The sequence below is a fragment of the Parasteatoda tepidariorum genome, chromosome 9 (assembly GCF_982258835.1).
Source record: "Parasteatoda tepidariorum strain Cologne lab strain chromosome 9, Ptep-v5.0, whole genome shotgun sequence".
NCBI lineage: Eukaryota > Metazoa > Arthropoda > Arachnida > Araneae > Theridiidae > Parasteatoda > Parasteatoda tepidariorum.
In genome coordinates this window covers 38,581,954-38,609,851 of record NC_141763.1, presented here as the reverse complement: position 1 = coordinate 38,609,851, position 27,898 = coordinate 38,581,954, and the positions used below count along the sequence as shown (strand labels likewise).

The following is a 27,898-nucleotide window of genomic DNA, read 5'->3' as shown; positions in this document are numbered from 1 at the left end:
TTTTTAAACTACCATACAGAAACAATAAAAATAATGCAAAATTATAATTTAATCACTCACCACCGGGTACACGCTCCATAAATATTTTAAAAAACCCATCTTCACTCACTGAACCTAAATATTGCACAATATTTCTATGTCTTAATTCTGAGTGCAGTTTTATTTCTTCGTGTAGAGGCTGTACAACACTGAAAAAATATCAAAGAAATTCATCGTTAAAATAAAATATGACAAGTGCAAAAAAAAAAAGACATACAATATAAATTTGCAATTAATTTTAATATAATGTGGAAAGTATTTTACTAACAAATTTCTCACAATGCTCAATCGAAACAGATTTTTTTTAATCCTTTATAATATTTATAGACTAACAGAAAACAAATTTATAAAATCAAGTCTATAAAATAATAAATAACCTATTATAAGGATTAAATTATCAAAAATAAAAGCAATTTTTATGATAAAAAATTGCATTAAATTATATAAGATGCTTGAAAGTAAAACTCTTATCCAACACCCATTTGTTGTCCAAAGGGGTCAAGTAGTTCAAGGCTCCATAACTTTGAGAACTATAAGCAATGTAGACCCATATCTTTATTTCCCAAGCAAGTAGCTGGGCAATAGATGAAAGACAACATAATTTTCCCATCATTACAGTACACATGATTATATAACGAATTCATTAAAAAGTATCAAATGATTTTAGCAGTACCTAAGCAGGAGGACAGTGTCAAAAAACTACCCAACACAAAAAGGCAAAAAAATCAATATTTGAATATATATTTTTTTAAATAATTTTCAAAGATATAAATAAAACCGAATCTCATCAATATAATATTAAAATGGTGGTGAAACTAATTAAGTAAATTTAAAATTTTGAACACTAAGATAAAATTTCTAAATAACACAATCATGATAGTAATACCTAAAAAGAATTAAATAATAATGTGCAATGCAAGAATTTAAAGTAAAATTAAAAAATATAAAGAATTAATGCTGGTACAATAAAGGGATTAGGAAATTAATAGACGAAGAATATTTAAGAATTTTTAAAATAGTACTTTACTGTTTCTCACTTATATAAACGAATGTTCTCGTGACTAAAACAAATTAAAATAAATGAGATTTTTTAAAAATTGATTAAGATTCTGATGAAAATTTTAAACATGGATTGTAATAAAAATAAGAATTATTCATTTAGCATCACAAGGATGTTGCCAACACATTGGAAGAAAAGGGTGCTTACAGGCATCAAACTTAGAATCAAAAGTAAAAGTTTAACAAAACATTAAGAAATTAAATAATGCAAAATTTTAGAAAATTATATACTTTTAACATATTAGGTTTATCGAGTTGCCACAAGCACTCAAAAAATTCTATTTATTTATTGTAATTTATCGAATTTCCCAAATTTTTGAACATGAGATGAATTAAGTTATGCCTTATTCTTAAACAAGTTATACTTTTCAAACATTTATACATGTCATTAGGGCAGAAAATAAACTTTAAAAAAAAAAAAATTATTACAAGACCAATTTTTTTGGGAAAAAATATCGGTTAATAAAGTATTTCACATATAAATTTATTCATTTACCAAATTTTTTAGTAATTTAAGTTAAATTTTGTGCTTTTTCTAGATTAATAAAATCTTCTGTCCTTTCTGACTTTCCTTGTTCTGTCGCCAATCTCTTTATTAAAGTTTCAAAAATGCAATCATCAAAAGAAATAAGATTCAAACCACTAATTCTTTAAGTCACTTTGCTGCCCTATATCATGAAATTTAAGCCTATTGGAATGGCACTAAGAAATTAAATTGAAGTGCAATTTAACCTACCCTATGTCTCTTTCTGGAATTTCTTTAATTGCTATCTGAACTTGAGTAGTGAGATCTCTGGCAGCATAGACAACACCATAAGTACCTTTTCCTAGGATAATTCTTCTTTTCAAATCATCTAATTCATATTCATACTGTGAAAAAAAAATACAAATTAAATGCTGGTTTATTCTGTAGACAAAAAGTATAAGAGTGATAATAAAAAACAAAAAATTCAACAAATAATCTTTAATAATTTTACTGTAAAGTTGATAACAATCCTAGTCAAGCAAAATACTTTACAAAATCAAATTCCACTGAGTGAATTATTATAAATACAAAATCATTACATTCCCACTATCGAAGATATGGAGCACAGTCAAACACTCCTTCGGCAATTATGAAAGAAAAATATAAAAAAAGATAAGAAAAGCTGTTAAAGAGTTACATTATGCATTAAACAGAAAATGTTTGAAACAATAGAGTTTTCCCAGAGTTTGAGTGGGTATAAAAAATGCAAGATAGAAATGTTTCTCTTCAAGGAAGTCTCATACGAGAACAGGCTGAGACATTTTCAAAAGAAATTAAAATTGAATCTTCTCAAGCAAGTACCAGATGGCTTGAGAAATTCAAATTGCGAAAAGGAATTCTGCAAACAGTGATGTCTGATGAAAGTGTAGCCAACGTACACTATGAAGATTAAATTCATAATGTGTTACCTTTCTTGATAGAAGGCTACAATCCTGATGATATCTTTAAAGCAGAGAAGACAGAGTAAGGGAAGAATAACTTATATTAAAAGCAACACGACTGCCACAAAGAAGTTAAGGCTACTAATCATTTGGAAATCAACGAGGCTGTGATGTTTTTCTGGCATTAAATCATTACCCACTAATTTTAGCCTAATGGTTGACATAAATTATTTTTGAACAATGGTTATCAAAACTTGATTGTAAATTTTAACCTGAAAGAATAAATGTTTTATTTTTTATTGACAATTGTGCAGCTCATCCTAAAGTGCCTCAAAGTTTACAAAACATCAAGCTTGTCTTCTTTCCACCCAATGAAATCAAACCTTCAGTCTATAGACCCAATATGCTATAAAAATCCTAAAACTAATTTATTGAATGAAAATATATCCAGTGAATAATCAGAAATGTTCAAGCACAGAAGGAAATTTTTGATATCAATCATCTCAAAGTCATAGTGATTATTCCAAAACCTTAGGAATAGATGAAGTACATTTGCAAATTGCTTCCAAAAAGCCAGATTTATCTCACCTAATTTAGACAAAAATAAATAAAATCAGAGAAATAAAAAAATTTAACCAGAATTATAAGATAAATTGTTTTTCCTTTCGATGATTTTAACAATGTCTTTGATATAAATGAAAATCTAGAAATGACAGAATATCCATAGTTATATATTCTTCTTGACAATAACGAAGAAAAAGTTGACTCAGATCATTAGGTTGAGAACGATGGAGAAATGGATCTTAAAATTATTTTTTCTTCATAACACCAAGTTCTCACTGCAGTAAAAATTCTTTGCTCATACATTCAGACACTGTGCGAAGGGTTGAAGATGAGGTTTTTAGTGTGTGAATGTTTCGAAAAAATTCTAGGATAAATAAAGGTACAAAATATAAAACAAAAAAAAAAGTTACAGAATTCTTTCAAGAAACACAAGTTTCTAATTTTGTCGTTATTTTAAATTGTGAAATTGAAATGCTATATTACTCAATATTTGAATGTTAATATTTTGATGGCTCTTTGAGTTATCAAGCTTCACTGTATTATTATATAAAACTAAAGAATCTCCCATTTTAGTTCTTTTAAAGATAAGAGATTTTAAAAGAAAACAGTAAAAACCATTTTAAAGTTATTTCTAAACACCTACCTGTAAAATGGTATTTATGTCAGTATTTAGGTCTGTTATAATATTATCTTCTGACATTTCTCTGACTAAATCATAAAACCTTTGTTTTAATTCTTCTGAAGGAAAGAACATTTGAAAATCATCAGAGTTTTGATGAACATAGAGGAACAAACATCTCTCATCTCTTGCATAGTTACTGTGTAAAAAAAGAAAATTTATTTAATAAATTAAAACAGAATTTAAAAATAAACAGCAATAGCATCTACATTTAGACTTAGATACAACCAATGAAATATATAAAAAAAAAGTAAAATAAAAAAATGCTTAAAATGACATAGTCGTTCTGATTCTGTAATATTAATCATATTTAAAATAAAACTAAAAAATAAAATTTATAGATAAACAGAATAAAATAAAGCATTAGGAAGAAAAGCAGTAATAACATAATATTAGATTTATAGACTAACCATAGGCAAGGACTTTTAATTGTTGAACATGAATGTTTTTTTCAGCGTACATTTATATTGGGTAATGTTCTTTAGTTGAAAATACTTCAACAAATATTATTCACAAATTTAAATTTTGTACACATGAATTTTCATTATACAAACTTAATTCTTATATGTTATTGCTTGCAAAAGCTTCTAAAAACTTTTTGATAAAGCAACATGCTGATAGAAAATGAGATATATAACCCTTTCTACAAAACGTACAAAAATGGCTCCAACAAATTAAAAAGATATGATTAATTTTTTTGAAAACCCTATAAGCAGATAACTCGAGGGGATATTCAAAGACAATAAATATACATTGAACCTATAAAAATAAAAAAAAAAAAAAAAACTAGATAATGTTAAGGCATTGCTGCTGCATCAATCTGAACCGTAGTCCATCTCTGCTTTTGCACCAACAACATATGCTCTGATTTTCGGCCAATTGTTCCCAAGAATAACAGAAAGAAACCAGTTTAAGTTTGTATGCTTGTGTGTGAATATATATATATATATATATTTATTGTCTTGTTTTAATGTACATTTCTTTTTTTTTTTTTAATTCAATCTACTAATTAGGAAAAATACAAAATGCGAAAAAAAAATTCAGATTCTCTAATTTTTGTAAATTTTGAAACACTATTTTCTTACATTTAATGTGACACATCTGTATATTTTTTTGTGGCTAAACAGTCTGTCCCATCAATTGAAACTATCATCATTAAAATTAAAATTTTTTGTTTAAAAAATATTGAAACCTAGCAGTTGGCATGTTTGATTTTTTTACTATCCTGAATCATACAAATTTTAACAGTTTAAAAAATGTGATAATTTACATTTTTCTATGCATTTTAGTCCAAGATAAAAGTACAAAAACAATAAATTTAAAAAGATATACCTCACACTTTTGAAAGAAGACTTTGTAAATAAGAATTCGTGAAGTTTTGTACATTTTCCTTTGAGAGCATCTAGGCACAGATTGTTTATATGGACAGATTTTTCTTCAGCACCCAAATTAACTGTTACATAGCTAGGCATGTATACTTTTCCAGGATCAAGAATTAAAATCTAATGATGAAGACAAAATAATTACTCAAATTTAGTCTCAAATAATTCAAAATTAATACTAATTTGTATAATTGTTCTTAATATTCAGTTAATCAAAGAAAAATAATAAATACTTCAGACTGATTATTAAAATTATTATTAAAAAAAATTTATGATAGAATAACGGCTTAAATTTTTCAAAATTTATATCTAATTCATTTATTCATAAACAGGATGAATTTGAACGAGATGATAAAACTTTATTGGGCGATAGAGTGACACTGAATGTATTCTTGGAACAGAAACAGTGAAAAACTGAAGTTAGTTTTCAACTGCTACATTTAAAGAATTAACAGAATGGGAAAATATGCTTCAGAAGACTTTTCAATCACAAGAATATGATTGATGTACTAAGAAATTGTTCAAAAAAGAAAAACGAAATTGATGTACAAAGAATTGCTCAAAGAAACTGCTTGTTGTTTTAACAAATCTATGTCACTTCCTAAACCATAAGTGTGAAGCCTTGGTCGCCTCTAGTGGGAGATGTTTTGAGCAATGTCTTAGCATTTCTTCAAGCAATTGTTTGTACAGCAATCAAAGTTTTATGAAGCGTCATTTTCCATTCTGGGGTTCAGTGGAAACTACCTTTTAACTTCTCACTGCGTGTGTTTCGATCATGCATTCAATGACAAATAATGCTTGTAGAGATGTGTCATTTCAAACCCAGTAAAGTTTTACAGTCTTGTTCAAACTCTCCCTATATATAGGCAGGAAAATAGCCTGCTTTAATATATGGACATTGTTTACAGTCAAACTAAAAGTATTTGAAAATGTATATTTATATAAAATATTTATTACAACATCTTAAGTACAGCATATTCAGAAAAAAATAAAGGTGCAAATTCTGAATAAATAAGCTCCCTTAAAGCGGCACATACCTTTTCATTTTCTAATAAAGTGTATTTAAAAAAAACTATAGACAAGTTTATTTATATATGTGCCTTACATCAGTTCATTTCCTCAATATTTAACTCATGCTAATCTAATTGTTATTAAATAATGGTTGCATAAAAACAAAATTTCATTCTTTAATTAAGTTTAAAAAAAAGTTTTTAAGCATTGAATATTAATATAACTACAGCACTGAAAAATAGAAATATAGTTATATGAAGAATTCATACACAAAAGTTGAATACTTTTTTTTAAAAATTGAAGTGAATAGATATTAAATGTTTATTACATGATCTACTTATTATTTAAAGCATATATTCAATGGTACGAATATAAATCAACATATTCCAATTAAGCATTACTTGAACAATTCAGTTTCATCAGAACTGAATTGAAATTTAACAATTAATATCAATCAGAAGAAAAACGCTTGAGAAAAAACTAAACATTCTATCTAAATGAGCAAAATTACAGATATTTTTTAAATTTACTCATTCTCTAATTTAAAAAAATGAGAAACAGATCTGAAACAATTTTATTTGGTAGATAAATAATGTATTAAGTAATGAATAAATAACTTTAAAATTGAAGCAAAATCAAATTTCATAAACAGGTTTTTCAGCACAAACTGGTCCAAAACAAAAACAAGTTCAAAATAATGGGAAAAAATTCAAAATTTGCTCTCAAAGTATGAAACACTCAGCTTCCCCTTACCCCCCAATTTTTTAGACATTCGCTTTCTAATTTTATTCAGTGGAAGAGCAGTAGATTAAAAAACTAATTTAACCTTGGCAATTGTTTTTAATAAGAATTAAAAAAAAAAATTTCTTAAGAAATTCTCCACTTTTCAAAACCTCAATTACTCACGGGAAATCTAATACAATCGTCAATTTCTTCAGAATAAGCAGCAATAAAATATTCCAACCAAAAGTTAAAGACCTGCAAAAAAAAAAAAAAAAAAAATATTAAAATGAAATGCTTACATCAAAAAAATTCATTACATTTTCTTATTTTCAAAAAACTGGAACATGTATTGGAGTAAAACTTTGTCTTTATTGAAAGATAATTTAAAAGTTACAGTTTTTCTAAACATAAGAATGAAGTTAGATAAATTTAAAGGCTAGAAACATTCAAGGTAAGATATAACATTAAAAGAAAATTTATTTTAGGTCATATATTACGAATATATATTTAAGGTTACTGGTAAGAAACATTAGAATACGGTTAAATACATTTATACAATTGTCAAAAAATGCAGACATTACCAGAAATAAATATTTATTTGTTTGAAAGTTCCAATACTAACAACTAGCCAAAGAAGCTAAGCAATGGAACAGCACAAATCTATGCCGAATATGTATGGCTACTGTGAAGGCTGTAGAGTTCTCTAAGCGTAGAAACAACGAAAGAAAATATTGTTGCATCATCACTGATTCAATGATGATGCAATAATATTCTGACACTGAAGCATGACCATGAAAAATTAGATATTGGAAAGAAATTTTAATTTTGGTAGAGGAGTCATTATTAAGTGGAAGAATAGCAGTTATGAATAAGAGAGGTTCTGCTAGGCTGCGAAAGGTCAGAATTAGTTACTATAAGTGACATACATTAAGGAAGGTTAGGTACTGAAATAAAAAATAGGATAATACAATAAAAGGTATGATAATTATAAAAAGATTTAGGCCCTAAATAAAAATAAGAACAATGTGATTTTTTTGTTGAAAAAATTATTAATAAACAGAACTTCAGTTAAACAATTAACATAACTTGTTGTACATTGATTGAAGTCAGAGTAAACAAGAGAGTGGAAAGGATCATAGAAACATGGAGCTAGCTTTCTGATTGTTTGTGTTTTGGAATGAATCTCTTCTGATTGTCACTGCTGCTGGTCAAAACTCCTTTTAAAATAAACTTCAGTTTCATAATCCTTATCTCAGTTTTTGATTTATTGTGACTGAACTCTTTTTGCTCTTGATCTCCTCATTTTACAATGTTCAAGATTATCAAGTTGAAACAGCTTGATCAAAAAATTGATTTAAAATATAAACAATGAAAAAAATCCTTACAGAATTAATGATATAGCGTAAAAATACCTTCTCCTCTGCAGATAATTCAATATTTTCAGGTTTTCTACGAAATCTATTTATTAATTCAATGTTTCCAATTGTAGACTTCAAATACCTAAAATAATAAAAATAAATTAATTTATTGTCACAAAAAATATACACCGAAATTGCATCCTGTGACCAAATTTTTTTAATTACCAGTTTGGTGGTTTCAAGTCAAACATGCACATTGCTGCTTGAGTAGCTTTAGAATAGTCCTCAGCCAGCACACTAATTTCAAAAAAGGTAGCCACACCCCAATAATCTTTCAGGGAATTTAAACTGCCTTTTCGTCCAATTAGATTATTTAACACACGGCCTATATCTTGCAACTCAGTAGATTTTGAAAAATCGTTTCCAGCTATAACTAATAGAGTGGCAAGATTTATACCAGCATATTCATTTGGTTGAACGTCAAAGCCCTTTCGATACCTAAAAAAGTAATTTGGATATAATGAAATTGAAATTTCAAAAATTACTCTCAAATGATAATAGCTTTAAACAGTTGGGAACAAATAAGTAACAAGAGATTAAATCATGCAGAAACTTCTGTATGCCTAGTAAATAAATTGCTTTAAAAATTTAGACTATCACAATATTAATACCTATTTTTTAAAGAATTAATAGGATACATTCATTGAAACTATTATTGAAAATTTATGTGAAAAACATACAAAACAAACTAATCATTCATAAATGACAGCATTTAAAGCCAAATCATGAATAGCCGAATCATGAATCAACCATCAATATCTGAAGTAGGTAAATAAAAAATATTGGACATAAGGGATAATACGTTGTATAGATTTAATTGATTTTTTTAAAAAAGAAAATAATTGACAAGATTTTGATTAAATCTACATTTTCATTGATTAAAAAGTTAAAAAAAAAACATTTCTCTTTTAGTAGGAAATACTTTCTTTCAGGTACGTGGTTGCTTACTTGTTTGTTTGCTCTGTTAAGTTATTAATGGTACCAATTTTGAAAAATGCAATTAAATTTGTTTTGGCACCTAAAAAACGTCAAAAATATTTTGACTAGCCCCTTTGCGCTACAGTATATTTCCTTAGGTAATATACTTTTAAAATATGACATAAAAAAACTATGATATAAGTAGAACAATTAAGAAATTTTTTTTAATAAAGTAATTTTAATAAAAAGCAAAGAAAAAGCAATGCAATATTAGAATTCTAATAACTTAAATTCAGCACTTTACCAAAATATAAATTATTTAAACAATATTTTAATTTTTACTTACAAGATACTACTGATTAGATATGTAAACTTAATTTTTTTAATACCAATGTAAATAATGAATATTAAACCTCTAGGCTATTGGAGCGTTATCAATGACACTTTTGTCAAATTTTAATCAGAGCAATGTTTAAAATAGCTATCAAAAATTCGAAATTTTTAATGCTTTAATGTGCATTCGGAAAGAACTCTCTGTCCACAAGTCACACCTCAAGATTTCCAAAATCCCTACACAAGAGTCAAATACTAAATATAATCTAAATTATGAATAGGAGCAAAACATACCATTTTATAGCTTTATTTAAACTTTCCATGTCAGTGTAATTAGATTCTACAAACTTATCTTTGTAAATTCTACCACAAAGACAAAGCATATCTGGAACTTCATTTTCTTTTTTCTCTAAAGATTTTTTGATAACATCCAAGGCTTTTTCTCTATCACCTTCTTTGTTCCTCCTGAAATTAAGGAAGATAATTAAGGTAAAGTGAAATAAAAGCAAAATTATTAAAAGTTTTTTTTTCATCCAAAAGTAATACATTTAATGTGTTAGAATATGGAGTTTTTATGGAGAAGCATTATTTTTAAAAATAATTTTATAGGGTATTACTTATTCTAAAAATATATTTAGGAGTGAATTAAATTTTTCTTGTACTTTTGTAGTTGATTTATAGCTTAATTAAAGTGAAGGTTAAGTATTTATTATGACTAATTACACATGGAACATGTAATTAGTCATAATAAATACGTAACCTTTACTTTAATTAAGCTAAAAATTATTATTATTATTATTATTTGACATAGCATTTGAACCATGGACTTTTTTACAGGGTTTATTTACATTCACAATTTCTAAAAAATAATAATAATCCTTGAGATCTCTAAATTTTCCAGATTGATGATTCTAAGTAGTACATGCAGTATATAAATTAAGAACACAGATAGTATATGAATTATTATTGGTAGATAAAAAGTAACACTAAAAGACCAGTACAAAATAAACCATATCAGTACAAACAAGTACAAAATATACTGTATCAATACAAAACCAGTATCTCCTTTATAATATCAAGTAACTTTATACAACAGCATGACATTCACAGATATCAGTACACCACTTGTATTTTAAATAATTCCGAACAGATAAATCCATGAAAACAATTTCTACAGCACTATTGCATTAAAAAAAATAATAACCGGTATCAGCTGGTAAATATTACCTCATATCAAAATTTATTTAAATTTGTAATCAAGTTCAATACTTTTTCCAAGCTTTCAAGACTTTCCGAATACAAGATTAAACAAAACACAGTAAATATACGTTCAACATTTTTTACAAAAGTAATTTGTTCAGTGATCCTTCAACTCACCATTTTAAAATAATCTATTTAATTAATGTACTCTTAATTGGAAATAAATTATTTTTAAAATCAGATAAATCAATTACAGTGAAAATTTGTCTGAACCATGTCAAATTAATGGATGGTCCGTAAGTTTGAATTATTGATTTTTACTATTTTAACTAACATTAATGATTAAAAAAAAGATGGATCAAAAATCTAACTCTCTTGATTCTCTAAATCATTGATTTGAATTTCTATTCATAGATAATTAGATGTTCTGTTGATATGCAAAAATCTAGAATATCAGATTAAAAAGCAAAGGACATAATATTAGTACAAAATATTATAACATTAATATATATAAATCAGGAATATATATTAATATTTATAAATTAGGAATATCAGGACAACTAAAAAGGAATAAAATCAAGTTTGAAACAAACTAATAAGATAAAAGTAATAAGCATTAAAATAAACAAAAAAACAAACCTATTCAGAGCGAATGCATGTAAGTGTTGTATGGCAGGAGTAAATGTAAACTTTAAGTTTGGAATTGTCATTAAGTCATCCACTAGTTTTACCATGGCATCATAATCCTAAAAATTGAAACGTCTAAGGTTCAGGAACTTAATAAACTTCCTTGCATTAAATATTATTAAATTAATTCATCACTATTGGTAATTACACACACATATATATATATGTATATACAATAAAATAATAATATTCCCAGAATTGAATTTTAAATCAAAAATGAAATATTATTACTACATTTAAAAATAATCAGCATTAATATGAAATATTCTAAAATGAAATTTTATCTCAATTAATGAAAAAGTAAAAAAAAAAAAAAAGCATAAGTAATCATTTCAAGTAAAAAAGATTTCTGTTAAAAAAGAGGAGAAAATACTAACTTGAACTTCCCGGAAAGATATCAACATATTAAGAACAACATCTCCAGATATTATATTGGGATCATCAAGACGCTTACGCATGTTCCTAAGAACCTGAAAAAAATTCATTTCTTTTTTTAAACTTGAATTAAGAGTAACTCTTTCACAACAAAATGAATTGAAAACTTAAGATATCATTGAGTCAAATAAATATGAATAAAATAGATTTATCTCGAGCGATAGAATATTTATTTGTAATATTAACAGAAGCTTATAAAATTCAATCAATATAGTAAATAATGCTTTTTTTTATAAGTTAAATTTAAATACATGGTAAGCATTAGTTAGGACAAGAGTAAAATTTTTATGATTGATAAAACTATACCAGTTAATTTTTAGAAACCTAAATCATTATAAACTAACATCTTTTAAATTAGAGGTTCCTTTCTTATACATGCGAAAAATTCCAGAGTTCATTTTAAGTTTTGGCTTTGCAACTGTCAAATTTTAATCCAATTTTTTGATAGTAAATAAATGGTTGCATTTTTGTATAACATTGCAACACATCTTTTTCTGACTCTGCTAATGCAATGATACTCAATACTTCAAAATACTATAATTAACTTGAAAATTAAATTATTTTGTCTTTGTCATAGATTTGAAAAAAAAAAGCAAAATTATGTATTTTAGTTCAGTTTAGTTTAGTTGTTGTAAATTATAAAAACAAAGCAAACCTTGGAAAGCTCTTCTCCTGTATGAGTTTCCCTTGCTTTGCGCAAATCTGATAAGAATTTTTCTTTCATATGAGCTCTAAAAATAAATGAACAATAATTATAATTTCTTCAACAAAAATTTGATATGAAAGCACTTTAAAATTTTCTGTGTAAGATTTTGGATGAAGAAATTTTTTTAAACATTGGAAACAAATAAAATTTTCAAAGAAAAGAATTTAATATAAGTTATTACATTTCTGTAAACAAAATTTACAAAACAGAAAATATTTAAATTCAAATATTAACAGACTTTTTTTCTCGTTCAAAGTTGCTTTTCAATTTAAGTTTAATCTAGTTCAATTCAAAATTATTGTTTTCGTATCTAGAATAATATTTTATCAAGAATATTTTTTAACTTCACTTATTTCTAAATCGTTATTATTCTAAAACACACTTTATGAAATTTATTTTATTAATACTTACTTGGATTGCACTTCAACTTCCTGCAAACTTCTCTTCAACCGACAGTTTAGTAGTATTTTAGACTCAATGGAGTCATCAGTAACATGCCTTAGACCTGCTGAATCTATTGCAACACACTGACTAGAATCGTTTAGTTTGTATAAAAGAAGAGTATAATTGGAAGTGGTGCATGATAACTGAAATATAGCACACATAGATTAGAGAAAACAAAATCATATTTATAATCAGTAAAAATAAATGACTACAAAAATTCAAATGAATAACATAATGTGCTCGTTGCACTAACTGGAATGCTAAGGTGAAAATATATTCAAAAATAAATATGGTGTCTTGCCCAGAGGAGTCTATGACTTTTGCACATCAAGTTTAACAAGTATCTTATTTCAAGCCTCAGTTGGTTGTCGCCAAAATTTGATAGCAATTTAAGCACAAGAACTTAAAATAAAATAAATCCTCCATTGTTCAAAAACTTAATTAATATAATTATAAAAGAGTATAGGTGGAAATGGTGCAGGGTAACTGAAATATAACACACATGGATCAGAAAAAACAAAAGACACATAATGACATTAACATTTAAGATCAAAAATAAATAAATGACTAAAAATATGAAAAATAATTCGAACAAAGTAGAATCATGTATATAAAAGTGGGCACTTAAATTATATATTTATTTTTATTTTCAAAGTATAGTACAACCTCAACTATCCGAAACCCTTATCTGAACATTTCTATTAAATAGAGAAGATTTAAAAGAGTTTTTCTTATCTGTTTTTTTTTTTTAAACAGAATCCATTTTTTTTTCTTTTCTCAATTTCAATAATAAAACTATTGTAATTCATTACCTTTATTATTCCATTCATTATACCTTCAAAATAAAAAATAATTTGAATTTCCTGACTACAATGAATTGATCCTTTTTGTTTTGTTAAATAAATCTGAAAGTTATAATTTTTATCCTGTTGCTATTTTTATTAAAACTAATGCAATTTAGTTTAATTATCATTGATTTCCTTTTTGAAGCAAATTAGATATCTGAGCAAAAATAGAGTAGCTACATCCCAAAATTATTCACATATATTCAAATGAAATAAACAGAAATACTTACTAAGAAACATAAATCAATGAAATAAGCAACCTTTTAAAATATACAGTTAATTACAAAAAACACAGCTGTAACTTTACCTGTGGACAACAGTGAAAATAAATTTTAATATATCTCTATATCATATCTGTTAGACAAAATGATATTAATTAAAGGGTCATATTACTTTAAATAGTATAGAGCAGTGTTCCCCAACCCCCGGATCAAATGATACCGGGCCCGCCCATTTCATTGATACTGAATTTAAATTCCTAGGTTCATACCACAAATCAAAAATATTTGTGCCCCATTAAAATTTTACTTATTTTAAAAAAAAGGAGCCCCTGAAGGTAGTAACATAAATTTTTAATGTTTTAAAAAGAAAACTACCGCACCTTTTTTCTCTTTCAATTAGTTTTAATAAAAAAAATCAATCATCATAACTGTAAATATCATAAATAAAACACGAAAGCGCGGCTCGAAATTTACATTGGAACAAATGAAGAACTTCGTGTTCTCTCACGATCGCGACTCCTTGCTTTAACGTTCTAGTAAGTTAAAATATTAAATCACTTTATATTTATTTTTTGGTGTAATTGTATTCTATTTTGAAGGCATGTTTGAATACAATTAAATCAAAATAATCTAAAATATTAAAAATCAAGGTCTGCCCCCCCCAGCAGGCCACTGTAAAATTGACAGGTCCGCGATGATAAAAAGGTTGGGCAACACTGTTGTAGAGCAGTATTTTTTTTAAAGAGAGCTTCAAAGTTTATTGATGAAAATAGATTTCAAATCAATGACACCTATACAATCCGAATGCTTCAATTAACTATATTAAGTTCGTCTATTTCGAATTATTTTGGATGATTTAGTTTTCAATATATTGGCAGTATTGTTTAGTCATTGTAATTAATTAAAGATATACACAGATGTGAATAATTATACATTTACAAAGATAAAGTAAAAGCAAAAAAAAAAAAAAAATCACAGTATTTACCTTTAATGGAACATTTGATGCAGGATCACAGTCATTAAACATTAAAATGTTTTGTTTCATTTCAAAGCTCTCTCGTACACCCAAATGATAAAACAATGGACTATGCTGGTCCTAAGAAAAAAATTGAATATTGTAGATAATAGGGAAAAAAAAGTACTAATGTTTGTTTCTGAAAATGGAGCTGCTTTACCATGATTGAAAGATCCACAATAGCAACATCTGCATTGTAAAACATATCGATCACATTCATCTCTCCAAAATCTAGTTTCTGAAACTCTATGTGATGACATTTACCACCCACAGCATGACAAGCTTTTTTTACTTCGTCGAAAGCTCTCTGTCGTTGATGACATTTTTCAGGGATTGTCTAAAAATTGATTTATTAATTACTATTTTAGCATTTAACACTTATTTAATATTGACTATTTCAACAGCTACTAAATTTTTTACTTTTTGAAAAATATTTACCACAGTTGTAATGAAATGAAGCAGGAATCTTTTTTTTTCATTTTTAAATTTAGCAATCACCAAATAACTTTAATAGGGTTCATTCTTGCATGGAGATACAACATTACAAAATTGTAAACAAATACAGGCAAAATCATACACAAAGATGGCTAAGTTGTCACTTTAAATATACATTTATTCTGCTCTTCATGTATTATTTTAAAGATCAGATATTAAAAATAACAAAGAAAACAGGAGTAGTACAGCCAAAAGAGATATCAACATAAAACATGACGACTTATAAGTATTTTTAAAAAATAAATGAGTATAAATATGAAAAAATATCATTCTAAGACCAAATATTGAAAATTTAAAATAGTTTACTAACTCTTAAAAAAAATTCTTTTAAAAAAAATTAAATAACATTTTTAATAATGTACAGTGCACCAAAAGAAAATCGCACCCTGAATAACTTCTGATCTAATGATCGGATCTTCATGTTCTAGGACTCAATCTTAATGGTTCCATTGGGTGACTTCAAATATGTTAATTAGTGTAGATGATATTTCAAGTTAAGAAATCAGAAACAAAAATCAACTTTATCTTAATAAACATATCTTTTTTCCCACTGATTTGGATTTCTAAACCCCTAAAATATAGAGGATAGCTGCAATCTGTGAAATATGGTCAAAATAGCTTGGTGTGGAAAGCGATCTAAAGTTTGGACCTCTTAATGTTAATTTTATTTTTTTCGTATTCCGCCATAGCTCGGAAAATTTAGGCCAACAGAAATTTTTTTACACACAATTATAAAATTCCTGTATCTAACGATAATTCAAGGGAAAAAATTACTTTCAGCATATATATATATTATTTCTTATTATTTTATTCAATAATAGTTGAAAAAATTTCGCATTGCAAAAGGTATACAATTTTTTACACGATTTGAAATAACGTAATATTACATCGTGAAATACAAAATTTGAGCAAAATCAGTTGAATAGTGCCTCAGCAACTTAATTTCAAACATACAATTTTTTTAAAATTAGATTTCTCAGTAATTATTCAACCAATTTTGTATTTTGAATGTAAAATAATGTCTTTAAAATTATGTAAAAAATTGTATACCTTATAATTCAAAATTTTTTCAATTATTATTAAATAAAATAATGAATATTTACTAAAAATTATTTTTTGTATGGAATTATCTTTGGATAAAAGAATTTTATATTTGTGAGCAAACAATTTTCACTTAAAAAGTTCTCTGGATATAGTAAAATATGAAAAATAAAATTAACATTTAGTGCTACAAACTTCGGACTGCTTTCCTGACAAAAATATTAGGACTATATTTCTCAAATTGCAACTTGTATGTCTGAGGTCAAAAATTCAAATTCGTCCAAAAAAAAAAGTTTATTTATTCCGAGAAAGTACCTCCTTTTCTACTGTGTCTCCTTTTGTTACCTAAAATATCGTCTGAACTAATTAATTAGCATATTTGAGGTCACCCCCCTGAAACACTTAGATTGAGTCCTAAAATCTGAATATCCGATCAGTAGATCAAAAGTTATTCAGAGTGGTCCATTTTTTGTTTTGTGCACTGTACAATACAGTACAGAACCCGCTATCCGGAAATAAAAAAACCAGAACGAAATCCGATACATTTTCCCGCCATTTAAAAAAAAAACTTTTTTTTCCTCATAAGATTTTTCTTTCTTTTTTGAAAGATGTTTACCTTACCATCATTTTAGAAACAATCATTAGTGTATTACTTCATCGTTTTTTCTTCTTTTTAAGATTATTTCCAAAAAGTTTTTTTTTAGTTGGGTTTAACAATAAAAAAAAAAAATTGCTTTTGTATCGATTCAGAAAACCGGAAAAATCAGTTATCTGGAATAGCGATGGTCCCGATCGTTTCGGATAATCGGTTCCCTACTGTATTATTTAATTTATGACGTTTTAAATGGAAAATCATCAAAATTAAATTACAGTGAATAGTCTAAAAATATTTACTACTAGTAAGTTTGTTTCGCTTTTTGTATTTCAAGAAATTTTTAATTAGTAATTTAATAGTATTAAAAGTAAAAAAAGTAACGATTAATTATGAAAAAATAAGTTAATTAAAGTTTTCGGTTGACCTTTTAAATTAGTTTAAAATGATACAGAAGCAAATGTAAAATTTTTTTGTTGAGAATTTTAACAAAAAAATGTTGATTCTCTTTAGATAGCAAAAAGTTTTGCTTTATTAAAGTATCTACTTATATGATAGGTGTGGAATTTAGGGGTCTTTTTATAAACATTTCAAAATGTTCTAAAAACAATGAAAGATAGAAGTACTACTTTTTGCAGATCAAATATAAATTTTTATGTAAAAAATAAAACAAAAGCCTCAAACTGAGATTAATCATCAGTGTTCTATCAAAGCAAAGAAAGGAATATGACGTTTATTTGGAACTGCAGCTAAAAAGCTGTTCCTAACAAAACACAAGTGCATTCCAGTTTTAGTAGACAAGAGAAATGAACTTGTTTTCGGCGGTGGTTTTAACCCTTGCCTTTGCTCTGATGAAACTTAATTCCTGTTAATTCCAGAGTTATTTTTTTTACATAGATATATAAACGTAAATTTATCTAATTTTAAATAATATTAATTTGCTTGAGATTACATTGTCTGAAATTTCACTGAAGATAGGTAAAAAGTTAAACCATATTGAAAGTAAGATGTGCAAAATAGACAAAATACTGACCAAGTCAATTACACAAGCTACATTTATTCTAGCTTTCTGGTGAGACTGATTAGCAGCTGATGTTTGAGAATTATTTTCTTCCATTGTTATGCAAACTTTAAAGTACGCACACACATCAAAGTATGTCTAGAAAAAAATTATAATTGAATAAATTTTATATGAGATGTACCTAAAACATGTGATGTAGTTTAGCAAATAAAACAAACTTCCAGCCAACCATTGATTATTTGTTGGACAAGACATTCAAAAACACAGGATTTACATAGTTTACTGATAGCTAAAATAAGATATATCCAGAAACAGTTACTAAGTGTAGCTATTACTTCTGACTTGTTGGAGCACTAACATGCCACTACTTATTTTATTACATAATTTGCAATGTTTTGCTTTTCTAATGCTTTGCTTTTATTTATAGTTAAATATTTTGATATCATTATAAAAAGAGACTTATTAAGAATGATCGGGGATCACTAAAACTCAAAAGAAAGGAAACAAGTCTAAAATATTACAGGATTGCTATTTATATGAGTCAATTTTTCACAAAAGTTTTAAATATTAAATGGTTCTATTTCAAAAAAAGAAACATTAGGGAGTTATTATTTTAGATAAGTACAATAGAAATTACTCGGTAGTTTATATTTTTTTAAAAATCTTTTCTTCCAAATCATTACTAAAAAAGTGCTCTAGAGTTAATATGCCTATTTAAGTTCAAAAAATAGAATAAAAATGGTACAATTAGACTGAGGAATTTAATTAGATGAGCAGTCTTATATACACAATTGAGCACAACTTTTTCTTACCTGATTAAAAAATTACTTCAACCACGACTTTCATTCCCATTTAGTCTGTTTCGTCTAACTTATATTTAAAAGCCATATTCCACTCAGCTTACGCTCTGCAAAATTAAAAAATTAATATGAATAAAAAATGAAGAGCTCAGCCAAAGACAAATATATGCAAGCAACATAAGTTGAAAAATTATTCAATATTGACGTTACAGCATAAAAAAGCTTACCCATTGGAACACACAGTAAATATGTATACTCCCCGACGCTAAAATAATTAGTATTCTCAATACAGTAGAGCGCCGATTATCCGAACTGCTCGGGACCGAACGTGGTTCGATTAATCATAAGGTCGGATAGTTGTTTAAAATCTAGTTTAAATTATTAATTATTATTTATGCACTAACTTCCCTTCTCACTTTTTCCAGGCTTAGGACTGGCAGTACTATCTAAAATAGTTCTGGCGTGTTTAAAAGTATTTTTTTTTTCAATTTTTAAATATATGTTTATTATTTATCACATTTCAGCTTTTTATAATTTTTTTGTCAATTACCAGGGGTCTGTCCACGTTGAATTTACTACCGTTTAGCGGGACCTTCACAAATTCAATTTTAGGAAAACCGGTAGTTTCGCAAAGTACTTTTTCTTAAGATTTTATTTTTGTATCCTTAAGAAACGATAAATCTATATTTTTACTATGTTTTTGTGTTGATTTTTTAATATCATTTTTAATTTTTCACATATTATGTCTAAATTTTCACAAAATAGATACCTCTCGGAAAAACCTAGACAAACCCCTGATTACTGATTTTACCACATTTTTCTTAATTTTCCATTGCAAAAGAAATCCAGCAAAGACTTTTGTTTCAAAGATGTTATTTTTGGTTGTAAATAAAATATGGTCATCAAATGAAGTGGATATTATTTATTCTTCTAAATTTAGAAAAATTGTCGATAAGTTAAAAACTATTCTAAACTTAAAAAAAAAAAAAAAACGAATTCGGTCATAGTTTGGATAATTGAATGTTCAGATAATAAGGGTTTGGAAAATCCACGCTCCACTGTACTTAACATATTATTCAATATAAACATAATACAGAATATAACATAAAAAATCAATTTAAATTTCCTACCTACAATAGATAAAGAAATTGCCATAGTTGCAAACATGCAAAGAAAAAATCTAGTAGATTTTACGAAATAACATAAATGTCATGCTTACTATTATGGCAACATCAAAAATATTTTAAACACATGAATTTTCAAGACTTTTACAGTCAATAACATATAAAAACTACATTCCACTATTAAATATAAATTAACTGAAATATTTTTGATTATAATTGATATTAAATGAACTTGGAAATAGTTTGTTTTTATTATTCTACATTTATTTTTTATTTCAAATTTCAATAAAAGATATGGAAATTATATTAGATAGAATATTTTCTTCAATTATTTGAAAATAAAGCTTAGTGAAAAATCAAAACTTTTGAACATTTTCTGGGATAATTACTGATCACCAGTTTTTATAGTAAATGGGCTGTCTAAAAATAACTATACAATGGTAATTAACAAATAAAACATTAAGATCAAACAAATAAACCAAAAAGATATGTTTAAGCAGCTAATAAAACTGTTTATTTAAAATCAGGAATAAAGATTAACACTACAGCTCAGGCAGCAGCTCTCACACTGAAATTTTCATTTTCAATCATTAAAAGAAATTCACATTTTTGCTTTCTAGAAGCTTAGTATCCTTTTTAAGCTTATAATTTTTCACCATATTTATATTAGGTTAATTTATCAACTTAAAAATTGTTCTAACAATGTACACACATAAATTTAAGACAGAAGCAAGGTAAGACAAGCTAGAAATGGTGCATATCAGAACACATTTTTTTTGTATACAGTTAAAAACAAATTTTGTGATTATAGTTAAAATATATTTTATAGTTGCTCCACTTAATGAATATGAACTGTTATTTAAGAAAAGACAATTGACTATTTATCAGCTATTTTTTATACTATTTATAAGAAGAAATGACAATGATCAGGAATTACCCCAATGATCAATTTACCCCATCTGTAGGGGGCAACATTTGATATAGTTTCCTATAATCAATTATAATGTTTACAGTAGATGTGAAATAATTGAGCAAAAGCCTACACTATTTTTATATCAAAGAAAAAGAAAGTAACTCAAAATATTTATTATTAAGAGAAGGAGGAGGATCTTTGCAGAAATGTGCACATTTTGAAGCCCATCTTTGAAATGGAAAATACAGAAAGCATTTTAAAATATACTTATTTTGTTAGATTAAACAAAAAACTGTTATTAAGTAAATGTAGTTATACTTTAGTAAAGTGTACAAGCATTCTTGTCCATGTCTCAAATTTAAAAAAAATATTATTTTTTTTAAATAAAACTTAGATGATCATTATTTACCCCAGAAACAGAGTGATCGTGATTACCCCAGGTCACCCTACAAAATATTTTAAAAAAAAAATAATTTTAGTTAATTTCAGTAGCTATGCTATATAAAAATGCACTTCTTAAATGCAAGCAAAACTAAATCCCATCTCTACAAATCTGATTAACTTCGTTTACATTTTCTCTACTACGACACAAAGTTAAACACTCTTATCTGCTCTTGATATATGTTAATTTGCATGTTGAGTAAAGTACAGGTTAAAATAGATTTTATGACAATTTTTGTAAAAAGGAATAAACAAAATAGTAAAAGAGAATCAGAATAAGTTTTAAGTTGGGTGTATTTTTATATTATAAAAAGCTGATAAGTAAAATAAAAAAAAACTAATCTAAATAATTCATATTTTATATTTGATTCTATAATATGCATTATTTTGAAAGTGGAAACATTAAGTATCAAGGTACCTTTTACTAAGATAACAGTATAAAGAAAATAGAATTATTAGATTAAAATTACAAAATTAGAATAAAATTACTAAATATAGAAAATCAAAAAGAAGTGCTATTAATTGAATTTACATAAAAGTTTCAGGTTGAAAATTTTTAGTGGAAATAGGGTCAAAGAAAGACTAGATTTTGTTAAATAATTTCGCACTGGGTCAAAAAGAAATTTTACATTTTATTGAGTTACTCTTAAAAGTCTGATAATTTTTTTTTACAAAAATAAGAATTCATAGGGCTTGGAAAAGAAATTTCACCCGCCCCCGAGGACGGCTTGCCCAACAATGTACCCATCCTCCTTTGAAACTAACCCGTCGCTTCTAAATAAATAAAAATATAATTGTTTCTTACTTGTTACTAACAATTATATAAATTGCACAATCAATTAGTAGTTACTAGGATTACAAATACTAGGATAACATTATATGGTAATAAAAGAAATATTAGGTTACCAATAGTAAAACCTAGTATTTCTTTAATGAAATAATTTAAATAACAAAGGTCAAATTATCTGTCAATTATCATGTCAATTTATCCGACGATACTGCATTTTTTAAATGAATCAAATACGATGTTTGCCAGTTCCCCAATCAAGCCAATGATTTACATAGGTTTCTGCACAGAAATCTGAAAGAGGTTTTTCATTTAGGTAGATGTTCATAATTGCGGTTGACGCTTCTTGTTTAAGACCAGCACGTAATGTGTCTTTTTGTTTAGTTCATTGCTGAAAAGCCCCTTTCAACCGTTGCAGTACTCCCAGACAGAGAAAACCTAAATTCCACCATGCGCAGTATGTTGCTGTATTTCGAGATTAGAGGGTCATTTTAGAAGTGAGGAGCTAGACTCTTGTAAGATAAAAAAAATTGAAAATATATCACGAACATGAACGGGAAAATGGCCGTCCGAGCGGACGTTGGATTGTAGAAATTTGTTGTCCGCGGGGAATTTTTGATCCCCGAGAGCGGACGGTTTTTCGAGCCCTGAGAATTCGTCAATCTAATTTTTTTTTTAAAATTTAATTTGCATTTGATATAAGTATCATTGTTATCAGTATCTAAACACTTTATACAGTAGGGAACTGATCATCCGGAACGATCGGGACCACCGCTATTCTGGATAACCGATTTTTCCGGTTTTCTGAATCGATACAAAAAGTAGTTTTTTTTTATTGTTAAACCCAACTAAAAAATATATATATACTTGGAAATAATCTTAAAAAGAAGAAAAAATGATGTAGTAATACACTAATGATTATTTCCAAAATGATGGTAAGGTAAACATTTTTCAAAAAAGAAAGAAAAATCCTAAAATCTTATGAGGAAAAAAACTTTTTTTAAAAATTATGGCAGGAAAATGTATTGAATTTCTTTCCGGTTTTTTGATTTCCGGATAACGGGTTCTGTACTGTACTAATTATAAACTATAAGTTAGTAAAAATTTTAAATTTAGAGACTTAGTAATTTCACGTAAAATATGACAGTTTAAGTTTCTGATCTAAATGCATTTCTTACACACAATTAAAACAAAAACACATAATTTAATAACTACATATAAATTACATTCAAACACTTATAACTACATTTAAACACTGATTACAACACCAAGTTTATGGTCGCCTATCCTTGTTGCTCTAACTGGAACGCTAAGGTATAAATATAATGGCTTGCCAAGAGGTAGCTATGAATTTTACACAACAAGTTAGTCAATTATGTTAAATATTTCTTGCAATCCACAATTGGTTGTAACCAAAATTTAATGACCATTTCGGCAAAATATCATTAAAGGAAATTAATCCTACCTTAATCAAAAACATAATAAACTTTAAAATTACCTACGATAAAGAGAAAATATGGAATTATTTACAAATAATATTTATGCTAACTAAAGCATAATACCTAAAAAAAACAAAAATTTTAGAATAAATAGATTTTAATTATATAAATACCAAAACAATATTAAATTATAAACTACCAATACACTACACGTTACCAAAACTACAGAATTGAAATGTCAACAATATATTCCAATTATGATTTTGACTTGAATATAAAATGTTTTTTTTTTTTAAGTTAAGATATTTTTGAATCCATAATTTTGAATAATAATAGATAATGAATTCATAACATATTCTTTAATATGAAAATAGAGAACACTGAATTTATTTTTTAAAAAAGGAAAATTTTCAAAAAGAAGAAGTCTGTAATTGGAATTCTATAAATAGGGCTTACTTCATTCTTTATTCAAATTCTCAAGTAAACATTATACCAAATTTTTTTTTTATTTTCTTAAGATTTTAATAAGAAACTTTCTACATTTTAGGGAATTATCGTAAATGTGTAAGAAAAAAAAAAAAAAACTGGAGAGTAGTAGCTATGCAAATTATATATAAACTGCAATTCATCAAAAATTTTGTAATTCTATATTGGTACTGGTTCACATCACCTGAATTGCCTGATTTTAAAATTAATGCACAAATTTGAAAAAATGCATATAGTGGGTTGCTTTGAGTTAAATAAGTTAAAATTTAGAAAAATTTAACACATTCTATGATGTTTATTTTAAACAGTGTGCGACCAACTTGTTATGGCTAAAACTTGGCCACCATTTTGATAAACGTATGGATAAGTAAACTTTGTCCTCTATTTCCCAAAATTTTTGGGCAAAGAGGATAAAGTGACACTTATTAACAATGTTATAACAACAGTCAAAATGAAATTCATAAATAGAAAAATTAATGCAGAGTGACATTTAATCATCGCATAAAAACATTTAAAATGAATCCAACCTTCCTAATATATTTTTTTCTTCCCAACAGTGGGTGCTTAATTTATCTCCAATACCTTGCAACTAATATATTTAATTAAAATATAGTTGTTAATGCCAATAATATAGTTCTCATTCATAAAATATCTAACACTAAATAAATACCTTAAATAATTGAAATTGTATTTATTTTTAATGCCCATAAATTTAATAAAAAAATATAGCACAACAGGGGAAGGAATTGGGCATAAAAATGAAATTATCTATATTTAAAAAACTAACAACTAATATTGAAAGTAAGTTATCTTAATGAAATAAAAAAAATTTTCTTAGAAAATATTGCATCCGAAACCTAAAAAGGAGAATATTAATTTATTTAACGCTAAGCATTAATTCCTTTTGAAGTTTTCCTCATGACAAAAATTTTATAATTATCATTTTTCACAGTACTAAAAGCAAATAAAATTTAAATAAAGCCCACAAAAATCATTTCATTTTATTTATATATCAAATTATTAAAACCACTAGATAGATATAATTTCTTTTCTTCCATAAATAAGAGGATAAAAAATACATAAATAAGTAGTATTTTCTTTTTTTGAAAATAAATTAAGTTTGCTTCTTTAAAATAAACTCACATTCCAAAAAAACAACTCCTGTCATGCTATTTATTTTTGAGAAGAGCCCGTTTCTTTAACAGGTTTCATTAATTTATACACAGAAAAGCTTACTAAAACACCATGTTTATCAATAAAAATTGACTAATCGATCAGTGCTAATAAGTCTGTCTCGGTTTATTGGTCAAAACTTTTCAGACGTCACTTTCATAACAACTTTTACCTTCTAATCTGGGGTTTTGTATAAACAATGTTAAAAGTGTTGAGTTTCCTTTTGGCTCTGATTCACAAAGTATAAGTGCAATTTTGTCGTTTGTAGATGGTCCCTAATCGTTATGACAGAAAAATTACGACGGTTACAATCAACTTAGATTCGATAAAATATTTCCAATAATTCTCAGAAATATCCAGTAAGGAAGAAAATGAATGTATATGATTCGATTCGTTCAAAAATCACAGTACTATAAATTAATTTCAATGACTACATGCATTAAATATCTCAATTTAAATAAGCATAGGAAGATACGAGCAGAAATAGACAGCAAAATACGTACAATACAAAATCGATGATTGCGTGCGTTTGTTTTAAAAATGTACACAAGTAAAAGACATTTAAAATAGCACTTAAATTTTGTTTTCTTTAATTTATATTCTTTCAATGAGTGTTAAATATATTTATTGATTATGAGATTTTATACATCCATTACTTCCTGTATACGCTATGATATCTAAGCAGTGTAGACATAGGCAATGAATAAAATAACTCATTGACGTAAATGACAAAATGTATATCTGTAAGAGCAATTATTTAAGATCGTTTCTAGATTGTGGATTTTATTCATATAAATCTATTTATTTCATATTGAAGAAAAATCTTTTTGACATTTGTGTCAGGAAAATATCTATATTATTAAACACTGTCTTGAATTTATAAATTTATTGGATATATGAAGTGCCTGCTATCATATATCCAAAGAAAAAAATACTAGCGTTTATTCAATTTATGCGTTAATAAAAAAAGTATTCATGCAGTTTGTGTTAAAGGTTCATTCACTATTTATACTTATTGTATTGTCACCTTCTTGCTATCAATGTAAATCACTTCTTAGTGTGCATTATTAAATCATTAATCGATAACATACTCTAATCTTTTATGCAGTTAGTACCTCTTAATCTTTTATACAGCTTTGTTAATGAAAAATCTTGGGGTCGGATAGCCTGGGTGGTAGTACACTGAGCTCATGTCAACGAGATCGTGGGTTTGATCCCCGCTGGCCGAAGACTCCCCGTGTAGTGAATGGTGACTGATGCACGTTAAATCTGTAAGGTCACAAAGTCCTCGATGTTCCCATAACAAATCAATACCTCTGTGGGTATACTGATCCAGGGGCTCCTTTGTCCTCTGGATTTGGATCAAGTTGAACATTGGTAGTCGTAAACCCAGAATTAGGTTGTCTGTTTAACAGCAGTTATAAAATGAAAAATCTTGAGTGTGCTTAGAGTTTTTCTTAGGAATAAAAAAGGCAGCGTTGTTCCTCTCTGAAAAGGGCACTCACTTAACACCGTAAAATGTATCAAAATGTGTAATATTATGTATTAATTGAATTTTATCTTCAACAATTTTTTAAATTACCCTCTTGTACTGTGTTTTTGTGTACATTTAAAAAAGTAATTCTCTCTCATTATCAACATAAGAGAAAATTTTGTAGTTGATAAAAATAATTAAAGGCATGCTAAAAGGCAATCTCTGTGCATATATATTTTTTTAATAAAAGTAAACTGAAAAAAAAAATGATTAATTGATAAGCCGCTTAAAAATTTCTTCTATAATTTAAACTAAAAATTGTGAGAAAATAAGCCTATAACAGTGAATTTTTTTTTGAAGAACGAAAGCTATTTAATTAAAAAATAGTTTTAAAATCACTTAAAAATTTATTAATATCCCCCACTTGAAAAAAGATGCTTATAAAAATTTAACCAGTTGAGAATAATCCTAACAAAGTAAATATTTGTAATAGTAATCAGAATTAAGACTATAAACGTAGATAATTTTACCAGTGTGTAATAATTATTAGAACAGTGAATTAATTTTTTTCCAAATGGAATATGAATGAAAAGGCAGTGTTTTTAAGGGATGACAGCCTATTTTTACAAAGAGGGGATATTTATTAGGATCAAAGGGCAAGCATGGCGGGCTGCCCTTCAAAAGATGCGTAGGAAGAACACTGACTGTGCTGTACGTATCACAAACTTGACAATCTCATTTTTACTCTCATTATTGTTATATATTAATAGCTGATAACTCAATTCTGATTCAACATTACCCAAATTATTTGTTACACTAAATTGCAACGTTATTAAAGCAGTGCATATGGTAAAACATTTGGTCATTAATCATTATATTGTCTTTAAGCAAATAATTTTATTTTTACAGTTCGTCTGTGTTAAACATTCATACATTATTTTTTATTTTTGATTGATTTTTTATTACATGATACTTAATGATATGATAGCATATCATCATCACTTTTTAAACGTGGCATAACCTAAA

General features: G+C 26.6%; 1 protein-coding gene across 14 annotated transcripts in view; it reads right to left on the bottom strand.

The window, feature by feature from the left end:
- LOC107443091 (mitogen-activated protein kinase kinase kinase 15) overlaps positions 1 to 25,711 on the bottom strand; it is a 60,653-nt gene extending 34,942 nt beyond the window's left edge. For 6 of the 14 annotated variants that reach the window (XM_043054118.3, XM_071186821.2, XM_043054121.3 and 3 more), the window contains exons 1-17: positions 25,369 to 25,674; positions 19,048 to 19,142; positions 18,248 to 18,373; positions 15,247 to 15,423; positions 15,057 to 15,167; positions 12,973 to 13,148; positions 12,511 to 12,586; positions 11,798 to 11,890; positions 11,373 to 11,479; positions 9,828 to 9,998; positions 8,448 to 8,720; positions 8,250 to 8,364; positions 7,048 to 7,119; positions 5,081 to 5,250; positions 3,713 to 3,887; positions 1,835 to 1,968; positions 61 to 188 (exon numbers count right to left, since the gene is read on the bottom strand). In XM_043054118.3, the coding sequence (XP_042910052.2) occupies positions 61 to 188; positions 1,835 to 1,968; positions 3,713 to 3,887; positions 5,081 to 5,250; positions 7,048 to 7,119; positions 8,250 to 8,364; positions 8,448 to 8,720; positions 9,828 to 9,998; positions 11,373 to 11,479; positions 11,798 to 11,890; positions 12,511 to 12,586; positions 12,973 to 13,148; positions 15,057 to 15,167; positions 15,247 to 15,423; positions 18,248 to 18,331 (2,062 nt within the window). In that variant the 5' untranslated portion in view covers positions 18,332 to 18,373; positions 19,048 to 19,142; positions 25,369 to 25,674. Of the gene's footprint in view, positions 1 to 60; positions 189 to 1,834; positions 1,969 to 3,712; positions 3,888 to 5,080; positions 5,251 to 7,047; positions 7,120 to 8,249; positions 8,365 to 8,447; positions 8,721 to 9,827; positions 9,999 to 11,372; positions 11,480 to 11,797; positions 11,891 to 12,510; positions 12,587 to 12,972; positions 13,149 to 15,056; positions 15,168 to 15,246; positions 15,424 to 18,247; positions 18,374 to 19,047; positions 19,143 to 25,368 lie in introns of all 14 variants that reach the window. The other 8 variants (XM_043054123.3, XM_071186824.2, XM_043054124.3 and 5 more) reach the window with 4 other exon arrangements.
- Positions 25,712 to 27,898: the final 2,187 nt, after the last annotated feature.